This window comes from Mitosporidium daphniae, assembly GCF_000760515.2.
Source record: "Mitosporidium daphniae strain UGP3 chromosome Unknown contig-43, whole genome shotgun sequence".
Taxonomy (NCBI): Eukaryota; Fungi; Microsporidia; genus Mitosporidium; species Mitosporidium daphniae.
The window spans coordinates 1-25,422 of record NW_013546356.1 but is presented as its reverse complement, the minus strand read 5'-3'; the positions used below and the strand labels follow the sequence as shown (position 1 = coordinate 25,422).

General features: G+C 44.4%; 17 protein-coding genes across 17 annotated transcripts; 11 read left to right on the top strand and 6 right to left on the bottom strand.

The window, feature by feature from the left end:
- Positions 1-74: 74 nt before the first annotated feature.
- On the top strand, positions 75-527 carry DI09_43p170 (uncharacterized protein; the record flags this gene model as incomplete). The annotated part of the gene is made up of 1 exon (XM_013382115.1): positions 75-527. One exon carries the CDS (start codon positions 75-77, stop codon positions 525-527), a length of 453 nt encoding a protein of 150 aa, XP_013237569.1.
- A 199-nt stretch (positions 528-726) lies between these two features.
- On the top strand, positions 727-1,264 carry DI09_43p160 (mitochondrial distribution and morphology protein 34; the record flags this gene model as incomplete). Its single annotated transcript, XM_013382114.1, has 2 exons — positions 727-769; positions 810-1,264. 2 exons carry the CDS (start codon positions 727-729, stop codon positions 1,262-1,264), a joined length of 498 nt encoding a protein of 165 aa, XP_013237568.1.
- Positions 1,265-1,305: 41 nt separating this feature from the next.
- DI09_43p150 (uncharacterized protein) lies at positions 1,306-2,733 on the bottom strand (the record flags this gene model as incomplete). The annotated part of the gene is made up of 1 exon (XM_013382113.1): positions 1,306-2,733. The coding sequence occupies one exon, from the start codon at positions 2,731-2,733 to the stop codon at positions 1,306-1,308; it is 1,428 nt and encodes a 475-aa protein (XP_013237567.1).
- A 115-nt stretch (positions 2,734-2,848) lies between these two features.
- On the top strand, positions 2,849-3,912 carry DI09_43p140 (uncharacterized protein; the record flags this gene model as incomplete). Its single annotated transcript, XM_013382112.1, has 2 exons — positions 2,849-3,320; positions 3,350-3,912. The coding sequence occupies 2 exons, from the start codon at positions 2,849-2,851 to the stop codon at positions 3,910-3,912; spliced, it is 1,035 nt and encodes a 344-aa protein (XP_013237566.1).
- Positions 3,913-4,016: 104 nt separating this feature from the next.
- On the top strand, positions 4,017-9,794 carry DI09_43p130 (uncharacterized protein; the record flags this gene model as incomplete). Its single annotated transcript, XM_013382111.1, has 1 exon — positions 4,017-9,794. The coding sequence occupies one exon, from the start codon at positions 4,017-4,019 to the stop codon at positions 9,792-9,794; it is 5,778 nt and encodes a 1,925-aa protein (XP_013237565.1).
- Positions 9,795-10,332: 538 nt separating this feature from the next.
- On the top strand, positions 10,333-10,629 carry DI09_43p120 (uncharacterized protein; the record flags this gene model as incomplete). Its single annotated transcript, XM_013382110.1, is given in 3 exon segments — positions 10,333-10,350; positions 10,368-10,476; positions 10,493-10,629. 3 exon segments carry the CDS (start codon positions 10,333-10,335, stop codon positions 10,627-10,629), a joined length of 264 nt encoding a protein of 87 aa, XP_013237564.1.
- A 239-nt stretch (positions 10,630-10,868) lies between these two features.
- Positions 10,869-11,698, top strand: DI09_43p110 (uncharacterized protein; the record flags this gene model as incomplete). Its single annotated transcript, XM_013382109.1, has 2 exons — positions 10,869-11,195; positions 11,327-11,698. The coding sequence occupies 2 exons, from the start codon at positions 10,869-10,871 to the stop codon at positions 11,696-11,698; spliced, it is 699 nt and encodes a 232-aa protein (XP_013237563.1).
- A 449-nt stretch (positions 11,699-12,147) lies between these two features.
- Positions 12,148-13,871, bottom strand: DI09_43p100 (glucose-6-phosphate 1-dehydrogenase; the record flags this gene model as incomplete). Its single annotated transcript, XM_013382108.1, has 4 exons — positions 12,148-12,923; positions 12,964-13,081; positions 13,226-13,563; positions 13,604-13,871. The coding sequence occupies 4 exons, from the start codon at positions 13,869-13,871 to the stop codon at positions 12,148-12,150; spliced, it is 1,500 nt and encodes a 499-aa protein (XP_013237562.1).
- Positions 13,872-14,025: 154 nt separating this feature from the next.
- DI09_43p90 (CCCH-type zinc finger domain-containing protein) lies at positions 14,026-15,694 on the top strand (the record flags this gene model as incomplete). The annotated part of the gene is made up of 2 exons (XM_013382132.1): positions 14,026-14,128; positions 15,111-15,694. The coding sequence occupies 2 exons, from the start codon at positions 14,026-14,028 to the stop codon at positions 15,692-15,694; spliced, it is 687 nt and encodes a 228-aa protein (XP_013237586.1).
- Positions 15,695-15,697: 3 nt separating this feature from the next.
- On the bottom strand, positions 15,698-16,376 carry DI09_43p80 (mitochondrial dimethyladenosine transferase 1; the record flags this gene model as incomplete). The annotated part of the gene is made up of 2 exons (XM_013382131.1): positions 15,698-16,003; positions 16,179-16,376. The coding sequence occupies 2 exons, from the start codon at positions 16,374-16,376 to the stop codon at positions 15,698-15,700; spliced, it is 504 nt and encodes a 167-aa protein (XP_013237585.1).
- Positions 16,377-16,506: 130 nt separating this feature from the next.
- Positions 16,507-16,960, bottom strand: DI09_43p70 (uncharacterized protein; the record flags this gene model as incomplete). The annotated part of the gene is made up of 3 exons (XM_013382130.1): positions 16,507-16,658; positions 16,688-16,787; positions 16,856-16,960. The coding sequence occupies 3 exons, from the start codon at positions 16,958-16,960 to the stop codon at positions 16,507-16,509; spliced, it is 357 nt and encodes a 118-aa protein (XP_013237584.1).
- Positions 16,961-17,386: 426 nt separating this feature from the next.
- On the top strand, positions 17,387-18,086 carry DI09_43p60 (subunit Rpc19 of DNA-directed RNA polymerase I and III; the record flags this gene model as incomplete). The annotated part of the gene is made up of 4 exons (XM_013382129.1): positions 17,387-17,426; positions 17,670-17,755; positions 17,781-17,872; positions 17,903-18,086. 4 exons carry the CDS (start codon positions 17,387-17,389, stop codon positions 18,084-18,086), a joined length of 402 nt encoding a protein of 133 aa, XP_013237583.1.
- Positions 18,087-18,552: 466 nt separating this feature from the next.
- DI09_43p50 (uncharacterized protein) lies at positions 18,553-19,152 on the bottom strand (the record flags this gene model as incomplete). The annotated part of the gene is made up of 1 exon (XM_013382128.1): positions 18,553-19,152. One exon carries the CDS (start codon positions 19,150-19,152, stop codon positions 18,553-18,555), a length of 600 nt encoding a protein of 199 aa, XP_013237582.1.
- A 661-nt stretch (positions 19,153-19,813) lies between these two features.
- On the top strand, positions 19,814-21,151 carry DI09_43p40 (uncharacterized protein; the record flags this gene model as incomplete). The annotated part of the gene is made up of 1 exon (XM_013382127.1): positions 19,814-21,151. The coding sequence occupies one exon, from the start codon at positions 19,814-19,816 to the stop codon at positions 21,149-21,151; it is 1,338 nt and encodes a 445-aa protein (XP_013237581.1).
- Positions 21,152-21,234: 83 nt separating this feature from the next.
- Positions 21,235-22,173, top strand: DI09_43p30 (uncharacterized protein; the record flags this gene model as incomplete). The annotated part of the gene is made up of 3 exons (XM_013382126.1): positions 21,235-21,669; positions 21,705-21,953; positions 21,997-22,173. 3 exons carry the CDS (start codon positions 21,235-21,237, stop codon positions 22,171-22,173), a joined length of 861 nt encoding a protein of 286 aa, XP_013237580.1.
- Positions 22,174-22,243: 70 nt separating this feature from the next.
- On the bottom strand, positions 22,244-24,166 carry DI09_43p20 (uncharacterized protein; the record flags this gene model as incomplete). Its single annotated transcript, XM_013382125.1, has 1 exon — positions 22,244-24,166. The coding sequence occupies one exon, from the start codon at positions 24,164-24,166 to the stop codon at positions 22,244-22,246; it is 1,923 nt and encodes a 640-aa protein (XP_013237579.1).
- A 119-nt stretch (positions 24,167-24,285) lies between these two features.
- Positions 24,286-25,422, top strand: DI09_43p10 (uncharacterized protein; the record flags this gene model as incomplete). The annotated part of the gene is made up of 1 exon (XM_013382124.1): positions 24,286-25,422. A coding segment is annotated over one exon (1,137 nt), but the record flags the coding sequence as incomplete, so codon positions are not given.

Sequence of the window (25,422 nt, the reverse complement as noted above, 5' to 3'; positions counted from 1 at the left end):
ATTTTCCAGAATATTCGCCTCAATATATTATTCGCTGTAATAAATCCTTTTGTTAAAATAAAGTAAATAAGTCTATGCCGCTTGATGTCCTTCAAATGAATCCTTCAAAGCGACCATTTGACGAAATTCAAGAGCATCCATGCGAGTATGGAAAAAGAATAAAAGAGGGCAGTTTGCTATCCTCAAAAAGGGCATTCAGTGGCTCTTTTTTCCCTACCGAGAGGAGCAAAAAATCCCGACCTTTTCAAGAAGAAGAAGAAGAAAAAGTGTCTAAAGAAAAGCATGGGGCTTTAGATCTTGGAGGTGTGGCCTTAGATTTCGCAAGCATGGCTTTAGCTCTTGTCCCCTATAAAAAAGAAGGGGTAACCCATCATTGTCCCGACGCAGCATCGCTAATACGAATTCCATTTCCAATCTATGCCAGTGGCGGATGCTATGAAATTTGTTCTGAAGATGACAAGCGGCTACAGCCTTCAGACAAAAATGCGCTTGTCGTGCATCCAACAATGTTCATGACGCGCCTTTAATTGTACAAATACAGATGCCAGGGTTGTAAAGAATAAATGGGCACACGGATTGGCAATTTTTTGTTGCTTCAAAACTTGGTCGACCAAAACTTTTGATGTCATTTAAGTTTAACTGGGGATCTTTCAATGACTCTTTTTATTCACACATTTCGCAGCTCATCGAAAAGGGGCTAAATTCAGGACCCCCTCCCCATGGAATATGCTCTCAGCTGGTGATAAAGGATCTGTATTTTGGCCAGGAGGTACCTGCCTACTTTTTTTATCTTTACATGTAGCCTCCAGAAGTTAGCATTTTGGAAATCGCGGAACTTTCTATGCACAGAGCTAGAATTTTAGCCCGAATATCATATGCCTCAGATGGATATATTGTCATCAACACACATGTGCAGGCGAATCCGCTTTGTGGTACACGAGGGGCCTCATATGAGGATTGGATGTCTTCGGTCAAGATGGACACGCCGCCCCAGCCGATCCTTGCTGCGGACAAGAGCCTGGTCGTTCCAATGGTTATCAGAATAACTGACCTCCACGTGGATGGCATCATATGGCTTTGCTGGACCGATCAATCTCCGCATTTCTCTCTAGCATTTGTGTCCGACCCGCTCGTTAATGTTTCCGTGTCTTCTTCTTTCGATTGCATGGCAAAGGTAAAGCAATCTCTCCAAGAAGAGATTGAACAGGAAATTAGAAAAGCACTATTGAAGACGATTCCAGAGGCAGCTCGGTCCTACCGATGATGGTTTGTAGAATAAATTTATTTTTCAAAAAAGGAATGCAATCACTCGTCCCTTTTTGCGACAAGGGGAGGCGAGAGGCTGCGTAGGGGTCTCCTCCCCTTCGCTTCTAGCGTGGGCCTAAAGTCATGGGATCCTGTGGATCGAAGAACGTTCTTTATTGAAGCAGGTACCCGTTCAGAGTTTCTCCTGCTCATTAACCTGTATCTTGACTCATCACCGGTTGTAGAGGAGCTTCGAGAATAGGACCTCTCTGAATCCCTTTTTACAGATGATGCACTTTGACCAGATCCGTCACGCTCATGCTTGCTGTTATTATCACAAAACCTTCCGATTTTCCTTGTATTCTCGTGAGAATCGCTACCATCATCTCGGGGATCTTTTCTAAGATCATGAGAATATTTGTTCCCCGCCTCATGTTGACGATGCCCATTTGTAAGCTTATCCGCTTTCGATTCGTAATAATAGCTACTTTGACTATCATCTGAAGAATTTTTGGCAGGATGGTGATGGTGATGATGATGATGATGATGATGAGGTTCTGGAGATCGAGAACGTCTTGTACGCGGGGAGCCAGTCCTGCCGTGGGCGTGTCTTTTTGAAAAGCCTAACGCACCTGATGATGGCTGTTCTTGCCTTTCAGAAATCCTAGCAGAGGTGCTTGTGGGAGAAGCGTTCGTTTTACACGGAAAACTTTCTTTATGAGAGTCCAACAGAACGCTCGATTTAGAAACAGCCAGTTGAAGCATTTTCCGTTTCAGGGCCTCTTCAGGCAGACCAGCGTAAAGAGGGTTGGTTGCAGAAATAGCTCTTCTTGCAATCTTTACAATGTGCGGTTGGACCTTTGGTGGACTTGGTTTATCATCATCCTGATTATCTACATCATTAAAGTGCGTATCCTTTGAGAGCCAACATACAGGAGCATCTGTAGGAGCGTCTTCGGAGGAATTGAAAAAAGAGAGAACGTTTCTAGCTGTCTTTGCAGACTCTAGTTCTATGCTTGCATATTTTGGAATGCCCAGAGCTTCCGCAGCATACTTTGACATCGGCCATCCACTAAAAACTCTGGCAAATATAATTTTACCCAACGATTCTTTCAAAAATAATTGAGAGAGATCCAACTCGGTTGCTTCGGAAGGTAGATTCGCTATATAGAGCGTTCGCGACGATTTGATCACCCTATCTATGATACTGTGGTGATCTTCCTCTTCGTAGCTGATCGGAACGACAAGCAACTTCCGATCAGCAAGTTCGATTCCCGATAGGCGAGTTGCTGCCCACACTTCATCTTCGGAGGAATAGGCGAGCATCACCTCCCACGTTACGAGTGCTTGAGAGATGGTGGCCGTGCATTCAGATTGATGGATTACAAAGGAGCGGATTGGCCCGATAATACTAAATAAATGATAAATAAGGTCTCCTTGTACTGCCTGGGAGATGTTTGTAATCTTGATTTCATTATGCACCAGCATAATTGAAAATAAACTTTTGGAAATTTAATTTACAAACAAGTCTTTAACAGGCCTGGTCTAAACTACCCAATTGGCCGTGATTTTCAAGAGTCTGTCCTCAAAAGGGGCGAGCTTGATGTGCCGAACACATAGCATTTTGGCAATAGAGACCAGTTGCGATGACACCTCTGTTGCGGTGATAAACTCGGCAAAAGTTCTCTTCCACGAAACGATAAGACAAGATGGCATTCACCAACCATACAGAGGCATTGTCCCCAGTCTTGCTGCGGCCGCGCACAGAAAAAATCTTCCGCTTCTTTTAAAGAAAGCTTTTGATCATCTGGATGGGGCGGGCATTGATTTTGTTGCTGCAACGCGTGGGCCAGGCATTGGCTCGTCCCTTTCTGTTGGTTGGAGCACTGCTGTTTCTATTTCGCTAGCTTTGAATCGCCCACTTATTTCCACTCATCACATGGAGGGACATTTATTGATGCCTTTTTTTGATAACCAGATACCTATTCCACCTTTCCCCTTTTTAACCCTTCTGGTGTCCGGGGGTCATACCATGTGGGTGGACGTTGCCGATATTGGAAAGTATGCAATCTTAGGTAGTCCATCAAATCAAAATACAAAATAGGAACCACTTTAGATGACTCTATTGGCGATGCCTTTGACAAAGGGGGGCGATATCTCGGCCTGCGTTGGGAAAAGGGGTCCTCATATGGTGCCGCACTTGAGCAAGCTGCTTTGCTTGTCACCAACCTTCAAGCGTACGACTTCCCGCATCCACTTTGCAGGGTAAAAAGTGCCGATTTTTCCTTTTCTGGTCTAAAATCTGCCCTCTCCAGGGTCAGTATTAAGGACAACAAAGATATTCCGAACCTGGCATATTCGTACCAAACAGCAATCATAAGACATGTTTTGGAAAGAATGAGGCACATTCCCTCTCTTCACGAGAAATATTCGGCGCTCATCATAAGCGGCGGCGTAGCAAGAAATGCCAGTCTTGTGCAGGCTATTAGCAAAAAGGCGGCCCCATTGCCGATCATTGTCCCTGCCTCAGAATTTTGCACAGACAATTCCTTGATGATTGCAAATGCTGCATTGATACGAATCTGTAGGAAAAAACAGCAAATTGTAAATATGGAGGAGGGCACTGCTCACGAATATTATCCCATATGGGATTTGGATAAAATTTAAAATAAAATTTAAATTGCAAGCAATGTAGCGATTTAAGCATCCCGACTATAAAAGCACCAATTTCCGCATGAATCAGCAATCATCAGCTGCAGTGACGCTCACGAATGCCCCCCTCGTTGCCCAGAAGGAAAGAACCCATCACACGCACACAAATTTTACTAAATAATTCTCAGCCGGATGATTCGGCAGCACAGATTAGCCGATCGCTGAGTACTTCTGCCCCGGAAGCTGTCATATCGTCTATTCCAGTAGCTTTTTTGCCTATGAATGAGTTTCATGAAGAAGTATCGAGATCAAAAAATTCGCTATCAGATTCTTCCAATGTTTCTGAATCATCTCGTCTGGTAATTTCCACATCATCTGCAACTACAAGTCAAAACAGGATCGATAGGCTCTTGGCAATTTTAGAGACCGGTCAGACATCCCAAGTGCGTCTCAATGCAGGAGAACAATTAGCACAAATCGGAACTTTGCGCTCTGAAACCATCTCGCCGATTTGCCAGCGCCTAATTTCGCTATTATTACGCCCCAGCACGAAACCAGCCGCAAGCTCATCATCGGGGCCGTCATCTTGGGATGTGCGCGAAGCAGCTAGTGCTGCTTTGGGTTACTTTGGGCCTCTGCTAAATACCCTTAGTAAGGTCTCTGATTCTTCTGCAATTAAGACAGAATCTGATTGTGACTTGGCCAAAATAACGCCACCCTTCCATCCATTTCAGTCAGATTGGCAGTTGACACTTGAAAGCCATCTTTCAACGTTCGACATTGTCGCCTTTATCAGAGGCGGTGAGAGGTTGCTTTCATCGGCAGGCACCGAATATGATGAAGAGGATTATTCTGCACAATCTCCTCTTAACGCCCGTTCAAATCCAGAGCTCAAAAAGAAGCGGCTTGCCACGGCTAGGGAGGAGGTTCAGCGAGCCACTGGAGGAGTTCTTGGTGCAGCGATCCCCGGAACCAGCGCTCTTCCCATGGATTGGATCGATGAAGAAGACGTTGCTAGCCCTAGTCCATGTTCCAAACCAAAACAAAAAGGCCGAGTTTGTAAGCCTGTCTCTTTTCCATCTGGACCGTTACCAGAACCTTCCTCACTTATGGATGCAATACTACAGCTCTCGTTTGAAGGGCTGCTACATGATCGCTGGACAATCCGCCATGGTGCCGCTCTCGGGCTTGAGGCACTGCTGATGCAGCGTCTCCCCATTGACGAAAAAGATGGATTTGCAATATGTTGTGTCGCCTTTCGTGTCTTGCAATTGTTGACGCTAGAATCGTTCGCTGATTTTGTAGGCGAGCGTACACAAGCGCCAGTGCGGGAAGCCGCTGCCTCTTTGCTTGCTACAGCTTGCACGTCGCTACAATTTTCATTTGAGAGATCCACATCTCTCATAAACGAGGCATTACAGATGATTGGTATGCAAGTGGTAAGGATGGCCGATCAGACCTTGCCATGGCATGCCAGACATGCCGCTTTGTTGGTAATCAAGGCACTCATCGTATCTTCTGGGGGATCGCCGAAACCTCTGCAGCCTCTAGATGTCGTACAAATACTCACCACTTGTCTCACAGCTCCGTGTGAGGACGACGACATTCGCCTTGTGGCCACCGAGATACTTTTATGGCTTCTCGAAAATGACGGTTCCACTCTGCTGAAAGATACTGCTGAACCTGTTAGCGCCATTACTTGTAATCTGAAAGAACGACGCTTCATTTTGGAGTCTTTGTCATTATCTCGACTCGCCGCTTCAATTTCGCAACTGATGCTTGAGAGAGCTCATGAAGAGGAAGATCTCTCTCCAATTACCACTGTCGGGATGCAACTGCTTGCAGCATTGCTTATCACGGAGACGTCCAAAAACCAACGTGCTAAAGATGCCACTAAACCCTCCACTGCGATTGATAAGGTTGAACCAGAGGCCTTTATCAGAGATCCATCCATAGTAAACGTGCTGACTGGAGATGCCACGGCACTGCTAATTTATTCACGACATCCGCTTTCATCTGTGCGTGCCGCATTTCTGCGGACAATCCGCTTGATGCGGATGCAAGTTCATCCACCATCTCTGCTAATGGAGGCTCTTTTCCAGAGCATGCTGTTGGAGGACGATCCAGAATTACTGGGAGAAACTGCCGCGCTATGGAGTGAGATTCTTCCAACAATAGTTTGTGAAGAAGCCTCCAGCGAACAGCTTATGACGGCCGTATTGCGGATGCGAACACTATTACTGCACCATCCGCTAGCACCATTTGTACGCGCTGCTTTTCCATGGGCATCAAAATCGGACCTCGGGTTTTCGCCAGCAGACATATCCACACTCACGGCATCAGTCGTGGCAACTTCTGCCTCCATGCCACGGCTGATCAATCGTTGGCGTGCAGCGGTGGCACTTGGCGAGCTACTCGCTGCGATGCCTATTATTACGTTCGCCGATCTTACTGAGCAACTTTTCCCATTGCAGCCTGGGCATGGTGCCTGGCGCACAATGGCTTCTGCTTGGGTCCTTATGCGTTGTGTTCGTTTTAGTATGGAAATGCGGCGTGATGCCGCTATAATGCTTTGGCAGTTGGCGTTGTTGCCGCTCTCGACTGATGAGATAGTCTTCCAGGAAGAGGAAGCTGACCTTGTAGCTGCTATTGAGCGTCATCTCAATCAAGTGACCACCGTTTCGCCTGGCAGCCTTAATGCTTCAATTCCAGGATTGCTGGGGCGTGCGGCCGCTTTGATCTCGCAAGATCCTCAATGCTTCTTCCAGCTGCAGTCGCTTGTCGATTCTTTGCAGTCAATGCACGAGCAACTTCGGCTACAAGTTTGGGCGATACTTGCGACATTGTTTTTACGGTTTCTACTGCCTATTGATAATGTAGCTGTTCCAGCTAGCTTATCTTCATTCGCACTAAATCCAGTATTGCGACCCATTGTAAGCTGGCTGCGAAGCGAAGATGGTTCCATCCAGAGCTTGCAGGCCTTGGCACCAATAAAGGGAGAAGTCTCTGCAGCCTTCGCACTCTTGCTCCATCATCTCATTACTGCCGACTCTCATCTGGCTACGTATTCATCAGCTTCACCTGAAATGTTGCCAAAAAACACGTCTCCGAAACTTCCATCTGCCCAGGCATCGAAAACTCTATTTGCAGTAGCGCAGCCGGCCACAGCTGCATTCAAGGCCTTAGCTAACATGCTACTTGGGATTGGTTCAGCAGATATCTTTCTCGAGACTTTCGACGGGGTTCATTTGGATAATCAAGATCAAAAAGAGGACGCCACCAATGATCATGAACGAGATATGGAAACTTGTGTATCTGAGGTGGAGCCACGATTGCCAGCGCCATTTGCTCGGGCTTTTCTTGCATTATCTTCGATACTTAAACCTGTTAATCTCGAACTTCAGTGGATTCGTTGGCTACAGGATGCGCTTTTCCCCCCTCAAATCCCACTCCTCAGACGCCTACAACTTAGCTGGCTTATTATCAATGCGGCTGGTTATAACTGTACATTAGAAGACGGAGATAACCTAACCTTTCATGTTGCGTCCCCTTTGGATTCCCACTTGGAAAGTGGTATAAAGAAGAGCTCGCCTTCAATACGGTTGCTCTCACTCCAGAATGACATTCTTCTGTTTAAAGACCCAACTGAAGAAAACGATCCTGCAGAGTTGGAGGCAAAAATTCACTGGAGTGCTTGGGTGTTAGCAGCTACTGCCGGGAAACCATATCATCAATCCTTGAGTTTTAATAGTTCACGCCAATTGGATCATATGCTGTTACAAGAAATATTGACTCCAGGAAGCCCGCTTAGTCTTGTTGATGTAATGAGTAGTACACAGCTGATGAGCGATTCATCTACGTCGATCCTTCGTATACGTGGTGTCCTTGACGCCATAATTCGGATTTTTTCACTTGAAAATAATGGAGTTGCATCATCCTATGTCAATGCTATCCTTATGTATCTTCCTCTTCTTGCCCCGCCATTGATTCCTTTGCTCTCTCATGCAGACGTAGGAATCCGCTTGCGATCCGCTCACTGCTTCGCAATTGTAATCCAGGGAGTGGCACTACAGGTCTCGCCATCAAAAGATACCACCACCCTACAAACCGCCAATATGAAGCCACTGTTGGAACAAATGCGTACCGATGCTATTCACTTTTGCGATCAACTTTTTCGCCCGGAAACCGTTCCGCTCTTCGATCCTCAGATATGTTATGGACCATACCAAGGCGACCAACCTAGCAACCTGAAGAAGGGGGATACTCTTGGTATTGAAGAGAGTGAAAAAGATACCGATGGCATTTTTAGTTGTGCCTCACAAGCCCAGCAAAATGCCAAAAGCTTTGCTGAATTTACACTACGACCATATCAACGTGAAGGTATTTCCTGGCTTGCCTTTCTAGCACGTGCAGGGCTCCATGGCATCCTTTGTGACGACATGGGTCTTGGAAAGACCATTCAAATGTTGACTGTGCTTGCTGCGGGCGCTGCGGGAATATTTTCACCCCGCGAAAAGCAACTTCCGTCACTTATCGTTGTGCCACCATCTCTGCTGCTCCATTGGAAGATGGAATGCGAGAGATTGACTGGCCGCTACTTGCAGCCGATGCTTTACCACGGACCGGACCGTCGTGGACTGTTAGCGACCTTTCGCAACTGGCCTCAAGACCATCCTGGTGAAAATTCTCACATAAATGGCCCTTGTCGCGGCTTGCTTGTCATCTCTACTTATGACGTTGTACGCGTAGATCCTGAGTTACTTTCCGAGATCACTTGGGCATGGGTTGTGTTGGATGAAGGCCATGCAATCCGAAACTTTCGCTCTAAGGTCTCGGTGGCTACGAAGCAGCTCCGAGCCCTTCATCGTGTCATACTAACGGGAACGCCTGTGCAAAACAACTTGACCGAGCTGTGGTCACTTTTTGACTTCATTATGCCGGGGTTTCTTGGTAACACACATGCTGTTTTTATGCGGTGTTATGGGCGTACCGTCCAGGCCGCAGCCGCTGCAAGCAATGCAACTTCCAAAAATGCACGCAAAGCAGTGGTACGGCGTTCTGCGGAGACGTTGGAGCTGCTCCATCGCGCATGTAACCCGTTCATGCTGCGACGCATGAAGGAAGATGTGCTTGATGATCTACCGCCAAAGATTATCATCGACCGCTTTGTCGAGCTCTCGCAAGAGCAACGAAAGCTTTATGAGTTTGTGCTGCACAGAGACCGCGAAGAAGGTGTCCATGTCTTTTCGACAATTCGCACCCTGCTGCAGGTATGTAATGCACCTGCATTGCTTAAAGGTGCCGATGGTACTGGGCCTTCTGAAGTTACCGATGCCGCCACTAGCATACCGCCTAAACTTGTGGCGCTGGGTGAGCTCCTTTCGGAGAGTGGGATTACAGGGTCCTCACCATATGCTCACCGGGCACTGCTTGTGTTCCAAAGCACGCGCATGCTAGAGATCGTAGAAGAGCAGCTACTTCGCCGTTCTTTTTCCGAAATTACCTGGCTGCGTTTAGACGGATCCATTCCACCTGCACGACGAGGGATGGTGGTGGAAAACTTTAATGGAGACGCCTCCATTGGCCTGCTTTTGATGACAATTGGCATTGGTGGTGAGGGGCTCAACTTGACTGGTGCCGATATAGTGATATTTGTCGAATGCGACTGGAACCCAACCAAGGACCTACAGGCGATGGACCGTGTACATCGGCTTGGGCAGACAAGAAGCGTCTCTGTTTACCGGCTTCTCACTCGCGGCACCATCGAACAACGGCTTTTATCGCTGCAGCAATTCAAACTAAGCATGGTCTCTTCGCTGATCACGCAGCAAAATGCCGCCCTCTCCAGCATGGATACCACCAAGTTACTCGATATATTTTTGCTTGCTCCTGAATAGGCTCTTTGTTTTCATCTGCGAGAATGAGCAGCTCAAGTTGCTCTCTCTCTCTCAAACCTGAGCTGTTATCAAATTAAACCATCATCCACTTTGGACGCTTTAAGAATTACGCTGCCATAGAATTTGCCCCCACCATTGAATCTATACTGCGGTGCGACTTGGATTAACATCGGCCTTAGCTTGGCCACTGGTAGTAGAATGCATCGGATGTGGCCGCAGAAAGGTACTTACAATCTGGGGGCCATTGCAATTGTCACTGCAACATTCAAATTTAACGATCACACCGCTATTTGCAACTTGGCGCTAATTTTCTCCGAAATCGTGAACCAAGAAAAACTCTAAAAAACTTGGAAATCTGTGGACATTTGGTCCAGCAAATAGCCCTTTGGCAACAAACGCTATGTGGATGTTATTGGGCTTTGTTTCCTTTTTCTTGGAATATGCCATATGGGAGATCCCAACTGCGCTTTTAAACACTTCACACCACACAGATCAGGGTTAGCTCGGAAAGCCTCAAAACGAAAGGAAGACATAAAAAATGTATGCCAGTGTGAAAGTAGAGGATAAAAATAGTCCTGCAGATATATCCAAGTCTATGTGTGGAAAGAAAACCCCGAGATTGGTAGCATGTCTAATAAGTTGGAAAAACTTGTCAGGGATCAAGAAGACTCGGAAATCTCAGGTTAAAAAGAAAAAAGGAATGTTTGGTAAAATGGCAAGCGTTTTCAAAGGTAACTCAAGCTCGAACGAATATCAAACAAAGCTTGCCTTGTACCCTGCATGCGAGCTAGTTTTGTATAAATCAAAGGTAGCTTTGAGGGAAAATAAATTATGACGCCATTTCCGATGCATGCAAATGTGCAGCAGGTGGTCCGGTAATTTTATATGACGAGCTTTTTGGAGAAATGAAATAAAAAGCAACCAATCGGCATCAGATGAGGCCTTTTAGCACAGTTTATGGCTGCTGACTTGGTAAGTTATCTGAATTGTAAATATTTTGTGGTGAGAGGAAAATTTAACGTGTGTCCCTTTAAAGGGGATTAAATTTTTTCTTGGAATTTACTTTATTTCAAGATGGCCTCAGATGCGGAGGAGGCCCATCTTTCTGTTTTCGAAAATCCTGTTCTGGTGCTAAGCCTTTTTTATCGATTTTCATATCGCCAATTGATATCATTGATAAGAAGATTCTACTCCACCATCATAAAATGCTTCCTCGTCGCTTTTCTTGTGGTTTTTGCGCTATCCTTTTTCCCTTTCTTTTATAAGCTCCTGCCTGCGGTGCTATGGTATTCGGAATGGTTCATGCTTGGCATAATGTCCACAATTGGTCTTGGCTCAGGTGCCCATACTTTTGTGCTTTTTCTGGCTCCCTTTATTGCAGAGACTGCAACCACCGCCTTCGTATGCAATTCGCTAAACTTTGATACGCGTGGGCCTAACGGGTTTTGCCTGCTTAATTACATGTTAGCTTTACGTGCTGGGGCGATGAGGAGTCCCGATCTTTCGTTCCGCTCGCTGAAATTATTAAAAAGGTAATTTGGGAGTCCTTCTTTTGGGGCTTTGGCACTGCAATTGGCGAGTTGCCGCCTTATTTTATTGCTAAAACCTGTGCCCTTAACGATAAAAAGGCGCCGTTCACATTCCGCCCAAACGGATGGACAGACTACTTCCACTCCCTGATCCGATGGATGGTGCAAAAATTTGGGGTTTTCGGCATCTTGCTTTGTGCGTCAATTCCGAATCCACTATTTGACCTTGCTGGTAACGGATGGTTTTTGAGCGTAGGGATCACATGCGGATATTATGGAATTCCGTTTTGGTCTTTTTTCCTGGCCACTTTTGTTGGGAAGGCCATCATCAAGGCATCTTTGCAGGTGGGCCAATTGCCTAATCATGCTTTGTAGACAATTGCCGTTATTTTGCTTGTTTCTCCGCCCACAATAGAGGTCATTGTGTCGAACATAAAATCGATCACCAATCCGGCCCTGGGGGAGTGGATCGATTCCTTTTTGCAGGAATGTATAAATGGGTTTAACCCAAAGCACGGTCCAACAACCCATCCGATTAAGGTATGTTTCTTATCTTGATGGTGGCAGATGGGCATGGTTGGCTTTATTTGGAACATCGTCCTAACAATGATGATTGTGTACTTTATTTTAACCATTGTGCAAGACATTGCTAGGAGAGAATATGCCACTCTCAACTCGAGTTTTTCTAATAAAGAAAAGTGTGAATAACGCGACGCACATAGCCGCACCCCCTACCAATTGCAGATTAAATTTTTTTATGTTGCACCAATGTGTGATTGGTTAACTTTTAATTCCGACTTGTTAGTTAACGCTCATCATGAATGCTATAGACGCGGAGGATGCCAGGTGTAGCCCTCGTCTCTTTTGTACCCTGTGCTTTTTATGAGATCGTCAGCCTCCTTTGGACCTCGAGAACCAAAGGCATATGGGACCGGCGGATACGGCCTCGACTCGACATTTTCCAGCAAAGGAGTGAAAATCTTCCAAGCCGCATCCAGCTCATCTCGGCGAACGAAATTTCCTTGCTCTCCATGCAGCAAATCCAAAAGAAGCGATTCATATGCATCTGGAATTCTAGAATCCGAGAACTTGTGCCCATATGTTAGATCTAGCTCGCTGCTGATGAACGGGTCAGGTGGAGCGACTATGGTCTCTTCATCTCTAAGGCTAGGAGATGAGCCAGCAGAAGACGATGTTGCACCACTATAAGAAATCGGTACTGTAAGACCAGGGTTCTTGATGTTTAGCTTCAAATATACAGCTTCTCTTGGCTGCACTCTGATCACGAGCTCGTTGCGAGGGACCTGTTCATCGACCTCCTTAAATTGGATTCTGATTTCGGCCTTTTGTTCGTTTAAGCCCTTTCCACATCTCAAGATAAAAGGAACGCCTCTCCAAGCAGGCACATCAATATAGATCACCAGGGCTGCAAATGTTGCCGTCGTCGAAGTATCTGGAACGGACGGGTCTTCCGTATATCCGATTGCCGATCCAGATCTCACATACTGGCCTAAAACCACGCTTTGTGCGTCAATTGGTCTTATTGCCCTCAAGATGGCCACCTTAATGTGATACAGTATAATCTTTGAAACGAACCTTGCTATCACGTATGTCATCAGAAGAAAAAGAAACCGGTCTACCCATTGCAATCAAAGAGAGGATTTGAAGAAGATGATTCTGCATCACATCCCGTATGATGCCATAGGAATCAAAATATCCGCCACGGCCCTCGACACCTTGAGTTTCTTTAAACGTGATCTGCACGTTTGCAATGTTATCTGAATTCCAAACGGTCTCCAAAAGCCTATTTGTAAACCTAAGCACCAAAGTATTTTTGACCATCTCCTTCCCCAAGTAGTGGTCTATTCTATAAAGCTAAAGGCATCAAAAATGGAGTTTTACCTGTTTTTCATCGAACAGTTCAGCCAAAGATGTAGAAAGTTCGTTTGACGAGTCCAAGTCATGGCCAAAAGGCTTTTCAACAACAAGTCGAAATCGCGACGAGTTTGAAGGAACAGAGGGAGATGAAAGATGCGGAATGATGTAATGATGGATTGAACGCGCCACCTCCAAAAAGACAGAAGGCGGGATTGCAAGGTAGAAAATGAACGGAAATTCATGAGCTTCGCTGAATCTTGAGCCGGATTTTAATTCAAGTATGCGATCCTTCAGCAGCGCATATGATTTTTTCGAATTGTAATCCCCAGATACATAGTGACACATCGATTTGAAGCGCGAAACTAGCTCTTGATCTAGTATGGTAACAAAAAGCGTCCAAACCGCCATCATTTATCAATGAAGTGATGTGCTCAGAAAAATCGGCGTCATCCATCTTTGATCTGGAAAAGCCCAAAAGAATGGATTCGGGACACAAAAAGCCGTGCTTGAGCAGCGCAAAAAGGGCCGGGAATGTTTTTCGCTTCGCAAGGTCTCCAGATGCTCCGATGACTACGAAAACAGCCCTCATGAGAGGGGGCGGGGGCGGCATAGCCCCCACCAACGACGATGTGGATAGTGTTTCACGCAGAGAAAATAGGTCCACCGACATGATGATCGAAATTGTCTAAATTAAAGTTGGAAACGTAAAATTGAATAAAGTTCATTTTAAACACTTACAAGTAAAGTCCCACTCCACCAAGGGAACACCATGCAAATTTAAATGCGGGCACAGGTATTTATTTCGATGCCAAAAGTTTGTAGTTATGACAACATCAATTGATGTTGTTGCTTCCGTTTTACAGAACGCCATTTGGACGGCTCTCATACCTCATAGTCCTTTGAAAAGTCGAGCCCGATCGACTGAAGGTGAGTGTTTGTAAGTCGGATTTTTCTATTTAATCTTGGTGTCTTTCGCCCCCGAGCACTCTAAATTCAGGGATAACGCTCTTCCACTATACCTGAGCCGCATTTAGCTGGTCCAAAGAACTTGATGAAGTCACGCTCATTTTGTCAATGCCAGCTCTTTCGAGTTCCTTTTGCAGTTCATCCTCATTGAGGGGAACAAAGGATCCATACCACAGTTGCTTGTATTCTATACTTTAATAACCGGGCGCTTCCTACCCTCTGGAACCGAGGGCGTGGGATACCAGTCGTAAAATAAAATGTCAAACCGAGGGTCCTTTTTGGTAGAATGGATAGGTATTCTGTAGATGGGCGTTCTTGTCTTTTCCTGTTCTTGAATCTCTTGGATCCATTCTTCAATTTTCGGGGCCGAAGAGGCTGTCGCACCGCGGATGATATCGGCGATGGGGAGTCCGTGATACCTGGGCACACTTTGTAGCACGCTTATGAGATCCGATTTGGAGCGAACTCTGATTTGAGTCTGAAGTCTTAAACTTGATCAAATCCTACGCTGAGCTCGACGACTCCAGGCGATATTTCGCGGACACGGTCGCTTTTCAGCAGCAAACTTAACAGGCCAGGTATCGAGCCAATATTGATTTCCGATCGGGAGGATAGCTCGCTTATCGTGAGAGGACCTTCCGCAGCCTGCTATTAAGAATCATTATCGTTTACCTTCAGAGTGTTTAGGAGTATGTGTAACATCGAGTTTAAATGTCGAGACGGTTCTGAATATGAAAAGGTATCCAAAAAATTTCTCTTTTGAACAGTGGATTGTCTCTGCATGACATCCTTAAATGCTTTGTGCTGACTGGAAAGGGATGAATTCGGGCTCGGCGAGTTTGGGGCTTTGGACATTCCAGTTGAAAAGTAAAATTTTAACCCCAAATTTTTAAATACCTCCCCCCCCGCTCACCAATGCTCATTGACGGGGCTGACTGTAAAGCCCTCTCGTTTGATTTTGAGCCTTACTTGGCCGAAAAGTTGGACTTTTGTTTGGACCCATCTGCTCGGCCACGGAAAGCCGAAATTTGCAAGTTTTTCCTGCGAGGCACGTGTCAGCGTGGTAACTCGTGTCCGATGAACCATGGAAAATCCGATAAGGCGCTTTTGTGCAAGCATTGGCTTCGCGGGCTATGTAAAAAGGGAGACCTTTGCGAATATCTGCACGAGTACAACCTCAAAAAGATGCCAGAGTGCTGGTTTTTCTCAAAGTATGGAGAATGCTCAAATGCAGAGTGCCTATTTCTACATATCGATCCCACCACAAAGCAAAAAGAATGCGTGTGGTATTCTCGGGGATTTTGCAAACATGGTCCTACTTGTCGCAATAAGCATATAAAGAAAATGGCATGTTTCCATTATCTAACGGGCTTTTGCCCCGAAGGCCAGCGCTGTCAATGGGCACATCCAAAATTTGATGTCCCTGCCTCGGCCTCCACGTCTGCAAATATTATAGCGTCATCTTCTTCGTCATCTTCTTCGTCATCTTCCTCAGGCTACCATGATGCAAAAGCGATCGCAGTGTAGTCATTAGAGTTTATTATTAAACTGCGATTTGTTGTTATAAATAAAAGTTGATAATTGAATCACTTGGTCCACCGACAGTTGCTGAGGCCTCAATTCCGAAGCAATGGAGCAATGGTCATAAGCCTGCCTGATCAATTCTTTACAAAACGCTTGCCTACAGCGTAAAAATGGCAATCGGTACTCCAGAACAGATCGAAGGATCTTCCGTTTCTGCCCAAAAATCGTTGTCGAGAACCGTGATAAATACAGTACAGGGATTTCTAAAGCACGAGTATCTTTCTGAGAAAATTTAATTACAGCGGCATCGACCTACGAAAAGTAAATATGTCACGCATACATCCGGGGACGGGACAAACCGGTTCCGTGGTATATCAAACAGGTGTTCTGGCCTACTAAGTGCATGGGATAATACCCCGATCCGTGTGGTCTGTCCCCCGTCAGGAGATGATGAAATTCTCTAAATGGTGACAACAAAGCTACTTACATCGGCAACCTCCTTTTGGACAACCAAAACCATCTCCATTGAAGATGAAGCAGATGCAAAGGGATACGTACCAAAGGCCATCCATTGGAGCCACTTCACCAATAGCGGTGTCGCGATAGAAAACGGCAGATTTGCAATTATTTGGAACTTTGTTATAGGAAATTCTCGAGATTTTAGTACACAAGAAAATGCTTCCATTATGCCATCCGGCTCTGCTTTAAGGGCATCGCTGAATAAAATGTGAAAGTTATCTTTATATTTTGACGCCAGAGGCTAAAGTAAGACAAAATGGAATACCATTAGAAAAGGGTCAAATCGAGAATCCTTCTCAATAGCCAACAAAGCGAGGGGGCCCTCCTCTAATATGGACCTTGTCAACGAGCCCGGACCTAATACTCGGTAAGAGCTTAATAATACCAGCTCCAACTTCGAGAATGCAATTGGAGTGCAAGTTTTTTCCTAATCCAGAAACAACCCTTTCTTTTTGCAAATAAATACACGCATCTTACTTGAAAGTTGCGGGTCTAATATAAAATTCTGGCTTAGCTGTTTAACTGCCCTGACACCATACAGCTTCAATAGCTGCCTAATTTTAGGCATGTGTGACAGCTGATCCACCATAAAAATACAAAAATAAAAATTTATAAAATGGAAATGCCATTCAAACAAATAGTAACTTCGGCTTCATGCCTTGCATCTAATAAATATTTCTGAACCTTTTCTTCGTCTACAGTGACCATTTGGACTGCTTTAGGGCAATATTTCCGGATATGGCGCGACATATTGTCTGTTCGTATCTGCTGCTTGCAGTATGGGCAATGTGGCTTCCTGCCGTGGCAGTTTTGAATATGTTTCTTTAAGGTGCCCCTTGATGTAAAAACCCTTTTTACCGGGCATTCAGGACATATATTTAACGAAGATCCAATGCGAACGTTGCTTTGATGCCTACATGGTATGTTGCTGCTCATTAATGAATTGTCGTTGAGATGTAAAATCTCTGAATGGGGAGTTCTTGATTTCCTAGCAGATGCCAAGTCCAAGGTCTTTTGTTTGCATACAAAGTAGGTGGATATGTCCCTCTTACTAACCTCGCACAAGTCAGTAAGCAGATCCGTAGAAATTTGGGCGCAATGAAGTATTCCAGAATTGCTTAAGGATGCAAATTGATGCTCAAGATTTAGATAAAAGGGAAAAAAAGCCGTCATAAAATGTGGAAAAACGAAGAAAGAGTTAAAATTACGTTGAATGGTAATCTAATTCCATTGACATGGAAACAATAATCCAATAAAAATATTTCGTATTTTAAATATATTGAAATGTAAAAAAATGTGAAAAAAAGAATAGCTCTTGTAGCTCAGCTGGTTAGAGCGCGGTGCTTATAAGCAGGGATCCTGTTATACATATAGCATGAAAGTGTTAAGATACGCCGAGGCCGAGAGTTCGATCCTCTCCAGGAGCACTTTTTTAAATTTTTTAATTTTATGAATTCAGAGAGTTCTCAAAATGCGTCTATTGATCCAGATAGGGTAATTCTGGCCAACTATGCGATTGCCGGAGCCACCGCCCCCATAGAATTGGTATTTTACTTTTATAATTTTGCAGTTATCGGTTGACTCCGAATACTCTATGACCTTCTGTATCTGGCAGGAAGACCATACGATTGGAAATCTTCTCAAACATTTAATCTTGCGAAAGTAACTGAATGATTGCTTAATAACCTGTAGTTGCGATATCGAGTTCTGCGGATATTCTGTCCCCCATCCTTCGGAATCTAAAATCCACGTTCGCATCCAAACCAATGGAACGATTACCGCCATCGCAGCTCTGCGCCGTGCACTTGAGGACATCAAAAATGTTACGCAAGCTATCCGCGACAAATTTAATGAACAATACTCCGTTAACTTATGATGAGACCGATCGACTAAATAAATGTATTTGGTACATTGTCTAAACAAACATGCCGACGCGGTAGTTTTTCATGGGTTTAATCGGGAATCGGCAATAAAGATAAAATAGATGAAAAAGAGAAAGACGATCGAAATGAGCCAAATCAATAGGATAAACAATATGGCAAAGGAGAAGAACCAAAAATACATCAAATATCTAAAAGAGAGTAGGGAATATGTACTGGATGCCGGACAGCTTTGCCTTAATTTCCAAATTGGAACTGTATATTTGAAGGTCAGGTGCACCAATTGTGATAGTCGCATAAAGAAAAGGGACTGCAGACTACAAGTTGCAAAGATGCTAAAATACCTGAACGCATTTAGAAATCCCATTATCTGACACGTCAATGACAAGTTGGTGAGCTTCCTCTTTCCAGCCAAAGATGAATGGGATAACTCTAGATATGAATTTTGCGCATTTGAGCTTCTCAGAAGCATATGGGACGATGCTCTAAAAGACGTAATTGGCAATGTGGGATTACTGGTCGTTTTGAATGGAAAATCGACGTGCCTTTTGCGTTGAAAAGCGAAAAGTCGACCATAAAATTTCCGATTTGCGAATTTTGTGGCGAATCGGGGACATATAGTCGCAATGAAAACGAATATCGCTGGTTCGGCCTCAATAAAGAAGAAATGGACACGTTTGCCGTCGGATATTGCTGGCTATAGTCTAAAAACACTGGAATCGAGTGCAAGTATCTGGGAACGGCCCACTGATATAGAAAAAGATAAAAAACCACCGAGAAAATAAATAAAAATATCAGCGAAATAGACAGCAGGCCCAGTCGCATCCAAAACAATCGGTTGGCAATGATGCCCACCAATCTGTATCCTTGAGAGAAGAAGGATGAAAAGGTTCTCCCTTCGACAAGCTGAAGGGAATTTGCATCGATAAAGGGCAGCATCTGGTCCTCATCTTCGGGGGTAAATTCTATGGCCTCTCTGTCCAGGTCCGGTATGCCGTTGAGATACTCGTCAATTTTTGAGCTGCCCTCAAGCCCCCTCCAATTAAAAGGAGAACGTGACATTTTAAATTTTTAAAAAGATGGCCGTTATAATAATTCCTAAAGTGTCCTTTTTGGACTCTTTGCTTAGGCTCCATGGAGGCGTGGGGTCTTTGTCCGCGCTATGCTTGCGGAAATACACATGTGAGGGGACACCTTTTCCGCGGCTTGTGAAAGATCCTCCAGAGCGCCTTAGTCCCGTATATAGGGAAAGTCAAGCGCCGCAACACAACTCGTGCTTTAAATACTTGATTCCGCGAATCAAGCTTTCCCAACAGCTGCCAATATACACCGATTACAAAAACGGCCGAACAAGAAAGATCACGATTATCCGGAAAGTGCAAGGCGATTTTCAGGTATTGAAGTGTGGCACTCTTTCCAATTAGACTTTATACGACGATCTTGCATCGATCCTACCAAAGGGCACAAAAATAACTGTCAGATCGGATCTGAGCCAGATCCACGTGCAAGGCCTGCATTATAGATTGCTTTGCAACTTTTTCACCGAAAAGGGCTTTTAACGTGTAATTTTATGCTAAAATAAATTTTAATTTTAATAATGGCGCCAATCCTCACGTGTTGCACTATCAGTGGCTGCATTGATGATTTTCTTATTTAGTCTTCATCACAAAGACCAAATTACAAAAAACATTTACCAACCACCACCGGTCTCTCTACACCAAAGATGCGCGAATGTATTTCTATTCATGTCGGACAAGCCGGCGTTCAAATTGGCAACTCATGCTGGGAGCTCTATTGCCTTGAACATGGCCTAACTCCGGACGGGACTATCGAAAATCCGGGATCCCAGAACGATGGGTCGTTTAGCACATTTTTTTCTGAAATGTCGAACGGAAAGTATGTTCCGAGAACCGTTTTTGTTGATCTGGAATCCTCTGTGGTTGACGAAGTTAGGACTGGAAAGTATAAAAACCTGTTTCACCCGGAACAACTTATAACGGGAAAGGAAGATGCCGCCAACAACTACGCACGTGGTCACTACACAGTTGGAAAAGAAATCATTGATCCAGTTCTTGACAGGATTAGAAAGTTGGCAGACAACTGTACTGGTCTTCAAGGCTTTCTTGTTTTCCATTCTTTTGGAGGCGGTACGGGCTCTGGATTTGGAGCTTTGCTTCTGGAGCGCCTTTCCGTTGATTATGGGAAAAAAAGCAAGCTCGAGTTTACGGTGTACCCCGCTCCTCAACTGTCAAGTGCCGTAGTGGAGCCATACAACTCCATTTTAACCACACATACCACCCTGGAGCACTCGGACTGCGCCTTTATGGTTGATAATGAAGCAATTTATGATATTTGCCGGAAGAATTTGGACATTGAACGCCCGTCGTATACGAACCTAAATCGCCTGATTGCCCAGGTGGTTTCTTCCATCACGGCGTCTCTTAGATTTGACGGCTCCCTTAACGTGGATCTGACCGAATTCCAAACCAATCTGGTCCCATATCCAAGAATTCATTTTCCACTTGTTACCTATGCCCCTGTGATTTCTACCGCCAAATCCACGCATGAACAGCATTCTGTCTTGGAGATTACGTCTGCCTGCTTTGACCCCAATAACCAGATGGTTAAATGCGACCCCAGACACGGCAAATACATGGCGTGTTGTCTGCTTTACCGAGGGGATGTTGTCCCGAAAGACGTTTCGGCCTCCATTGCCACCATTAAGGCCAAAAGAACAGTCCAGTTTGTCGATTGGTGTCCCACAGGCTTCAAAGTCGGCATCAACTACCAGCCTCCAACTGCCGTTCCAGATGGCGACTTGGCCAAGGTAAACCGTGCCGTTTGTATGCTTTCCAACACCACTGCCATTGCTGAGGCCTGGGCCCGTCTGGATCACAAGTTCGATCTGATGTATGCCAAGCGTGCATTTGTCCATTGGTACGTGGGAGAGGGTATGGAGGAGGGTGAGTTTTCCGAGGCCAGGGAAGATCTAGCAGCTCTAGAAAAAGATTATGAGCAGCTTGCTACGGACTCTGGTGACTTTATGGTGGACGAGTATTAACAAATACAACTTTAAAATCAGCTTTCATTTTAATTCGGAAATAATTCAACCCCCCCCCACTTGCTGCTGAAATCTTCCACTCCATGATTTCGCTTCAGTTTCTTTATGGATTTTTTGTCGGCGAGGTGGTACTGTTTTTGTTGGTCGTACTAATTCTGCAAAGATCATTTCCAAGGGTTAAAAGGCCACCATCGCCTTCCCCATCACAAAAGTGCTCTCCATCTTTCGCCAAAGATGGCAGCAAAGTGGGTGCATTTGAGGAATTGTCTGAATTYTTTTTGAAAATATACAAATCGCCAGCCGAAAATGAGAAACACTCTCACATCACCAACAAGGTTGTTGATTTACACCAGCGACGAGACGAGTATAGGTCTTTTCTTACAGGGTTTGACGATACAATCTGGATCAACGAGGCGATCCAAACCGCTTTTTTCTACTATTCTACTTCGGAATCGATGCACAACAGCATAAAAGAAGGCATCGAGAAATCGCTTTTTGACGCTGCACCTGCGTTTTTGGTAAGCAGGCTTGGTTTATCCGTTTATTGTAGAAGGTGTGCGAGTTTGATTTTATATTGGGGGGGATAAGAGAAAAAGGAACGCTGTCGCACCCGACGATAACCGATGTGTATCACGAACGATTTTCAAATGACCTCTCCGACATCTCCATTCGATTTCATCTGCACTGGGATAACATGGGGACATTTCTTCTGGGCGCAGATGCCGTACTTCCATTCAAAAACGCAATTCTACTTACCCTTCCACTGGGGTTGGGCATTCATATTGACAAAATATCTGGATATGTAAGGCCTTGTTTTAACCCTAGGTCTTCCTGCGATTGTTTAGAAGGGAAAGCTTGGGATCGGCCTCGCCCGCCATCGCCGCCATTTCATTGCATCCGAATTTCATCCTGAGGTTGCATGTTTTGTCGGCAATTGGGGACGATACGGGCCAAAAAACGGCGCTCAAAAACAATGGCAAAATAGCGCAAATGATAGAATGGGCGATAAAACAGTCGCTTGAAAACACATTGATATATCCGAATAGACAAGAGATCAATCTATCTCCCAAATGATAAGTACACTTTAATTTATTAAGTTTGGGATAAATAAGAAATAAATCTTTTCAAATTGAGCAGAGTTACCCTCAATTGCTCCTTGTGGTGTTGAGGATGGATTCTTGCTTTACCGCCGGAAGATCCCAGCAGCGGTTTCATTTCGAGCAGCAACGCATTCATGGTAGCTGTTACGGTTGCGATATAATTGTTTTGCTTCAAAGTGTTAAATACCAGATCGGAGCCGATGACATCAAATGCTATGTCCAGGGTGTAAAGAACGGCCTCATTGGCAGTGGCCAAATTCTCAAGCTTCATAAACTTTAAAACGAGCAATAAAAATTTGGTGATCAAAAGTATTGATTGAGTGTTCAGGTTACCAGAATTAAATCTTGAAAGAGCGGCGTTTAGAAACTCGAATATTGTTGTCGTCGATAAAGCCGACGAAGAATGGGAAAGGTCGATCAGGGTAATGTTTCTTTTCAACACAGCAAGACACTCGTCATTAAACACGGGTGACTCCGAAACCAGGGAAACTTTGAACAGCGAAAATAGGTCTTCCGCCGAAAATTCGGGAATCTTCTTCAATTCAACGGACAGGACGTGGAGAGCATCTAAAAAGGGAGAAAACTCGCATAAAACCCCAACGAGCGATAGAATCTTTTCAAAAAGCGAGGGAAAATTGGATTCTTGAGGCTTGTCGTCACATTTCTCTTCAACAATGCACAGTTGGGAGATGTTTGTTAGAAACCGGATTAGTATGCTTTGAAGAAGTAAACTGTTTTCTTGAATGACACGCTCAAAAATGGTGTTCAATCTAGACATCGATGGCAGGGGACATGCTGACAATGAAACACTCAGGCCCTCAATATCTCTCACCAGTTCACCGTCATTATCAGAAAAAAGTTTTTCCATGTCACACTCGAAATTTTTGTTGCAATTTGACTGTTGTTCCAAGGGCGCGCCTACGCCTTCGCTGCTTGAGCAAGATAAGCTCAACTCCTTTAGAGCCAAATCAAAAAATTCAAGCAATAATAAACAACACATCTGGCAATAAATAATTGCTATTGCACTTACCTGATGAGAAAGAATATCGTCTTTTGACGTTGAAGACAGCTCTTTGGGCGTGCCTTCGAAAAGAGCATTTAGGAACAAAGAAAAGCTCGCGCCTATGGCGAGATCGCTAGTTTTCAACGCAAGCAACACTATTGAAAAAAAAATCAAATAAATACCATCGGCAAATCGATTCAGCAGTGCAAGTATTTCGGCTTCAATTTCAAGATTCAAAAATTCAGATGCCAAGCAAGTGTTCTTAATTGAAAAAGTAATCAGGTTCAGAAGCAACAAATATGCGGTGTATTTAGAATCTTGCGGATTTTCTTTCAAGCAAAGCTGTCGCTTCAAATATTTGACAATAGTGGTAAGCTGGCTTTTCAAAAATTCGGTCAGAGCCGGATTTTCGTGCGAATTCAAAATTTTAAATAGTGCAAGCTGAAAGGACATCCACTCGTATTCAAACGGTTGAAATGTGGTGGCATCTAAAGACGTCATCAACTCCATTATTTTGAGGTTTTCGGATAGTATGGAGCATAGTTCATTAACTTCCTTTGGCAAAGTAAAGAAATCCTCAACCAAAAGCAAAGAGGACAACGCATCAAGGGCTTCGTTTGGAAGCGAAAAATCAACAGTGCTGTCCTTGTGGTGCGAAATATTTCCTGCCACAATTTCGTTTTCAAGTTGCGTCGTTGTTGCCTTAAAGATTTCCAAAAGAATCGCCAATATATTTTCCGGTAGGCATTTCATAATGGCAGAAAAGGTGGTGTGCTGATCAACCAAAAACGGGACCATCGAGAGGGCCAGCAATTTTTCACTATTCGATCCATTCGTGATGTTCCGCTTGAAGAGATCGTAATCAGATCCCTTTTCTGCAGCGGTGTCGAAATTTTGCTGGGGTCTCTTCATTAACGGGGGTTTTAAAAATTAAAAGCAACCTGAAACTTTACGGACCATTTGGGATTAATCTGCGCTTCTATTAGCTTATATGGTTGTAAACGTTAGCCATCCCCCGTTTTACCACAGCCATGGCGTGGAGTCCCGTACTTTTGAGCTATGCTCAGCTGCAGCAATACCACATTCATAGTTCTAACTACATTTACACATCAACCTTCGTCGTCGGCATTGTGCTTTTCCTTTTAACCTTTTCATATTTGTTCTTGTACATAACATCGACAAGATCATCCACCCCCAGGCAGTCTTTTAACTTCTTATCGGGGTCAAATCCATCTGTTTTGGCACACATTTTCACCATTCTGTACTCTGTCAGCTTGATATTGCTTGGCGCCCTAGGAATGTACATATACTATTATGAGCTCTCGCCCATTTCGTGGACCAAGCTCTTCAACCAGGTCATCGTCTGCAATGGAACCTCTTCAAATATGGACTACATCAATTCTGCATACAACCAATATAAGGTCCCATTGAGCGCTCACGAATCTGGGATCAAGCTCTCTCTTCTGAAATCGATAAGCAATTTCTTGGGAAATCACACGTTTAATGGAAAGGATATTTCAGCAGCTGGCGCGCTTTCAATGAGCGACGGTTCTTTCATCAGCAACGACAGGCCTCCTTTATTGGATTATAGAAATTTATTTTCGCGGCATTATCCGTTCATCTACTTTACGCTGATGGAGGAGATGAAATCCTACATAAGAATTAGCACCACGCAATTTTTCTCTTTTTCCATATTGAACTCTGCATACTTTATCACTCTGTCGTCATTAAGGGCCACCATGCTAACTGCATTTGACATAAGTTCTGGGGGCATATTTTCATCATCAACATTTATTCTTATAAACTTGTATGGCATATCGAGGCTCTTGTTTTTCCCCATTATAGATATCTGGTCCAGTGGGGGATTCCGCATTTCCCGGCCAGAATTGATCGAATATTTTTTGTCGTTTCAAATAGAAAACTTCTCTGACAATCAGGAGAATAGTGGGCGGTTTTCATGGATCATCGGCTGCCTGAAGCACTATATTACCATTGTTGAGCGGCTTGTTTTTCTTATCATCCTATCCTTTATGATTGGAAAAATCTACCTCAAAAAAGATCCTAACCAATCTAAACAACTTACTTATTCTGTGGCCTGCTCACCAGGAGAAGTCATTCCGTTTCTTTTACTACAGCAATCCAAACAAGATAAAAAATATTCGATCAAT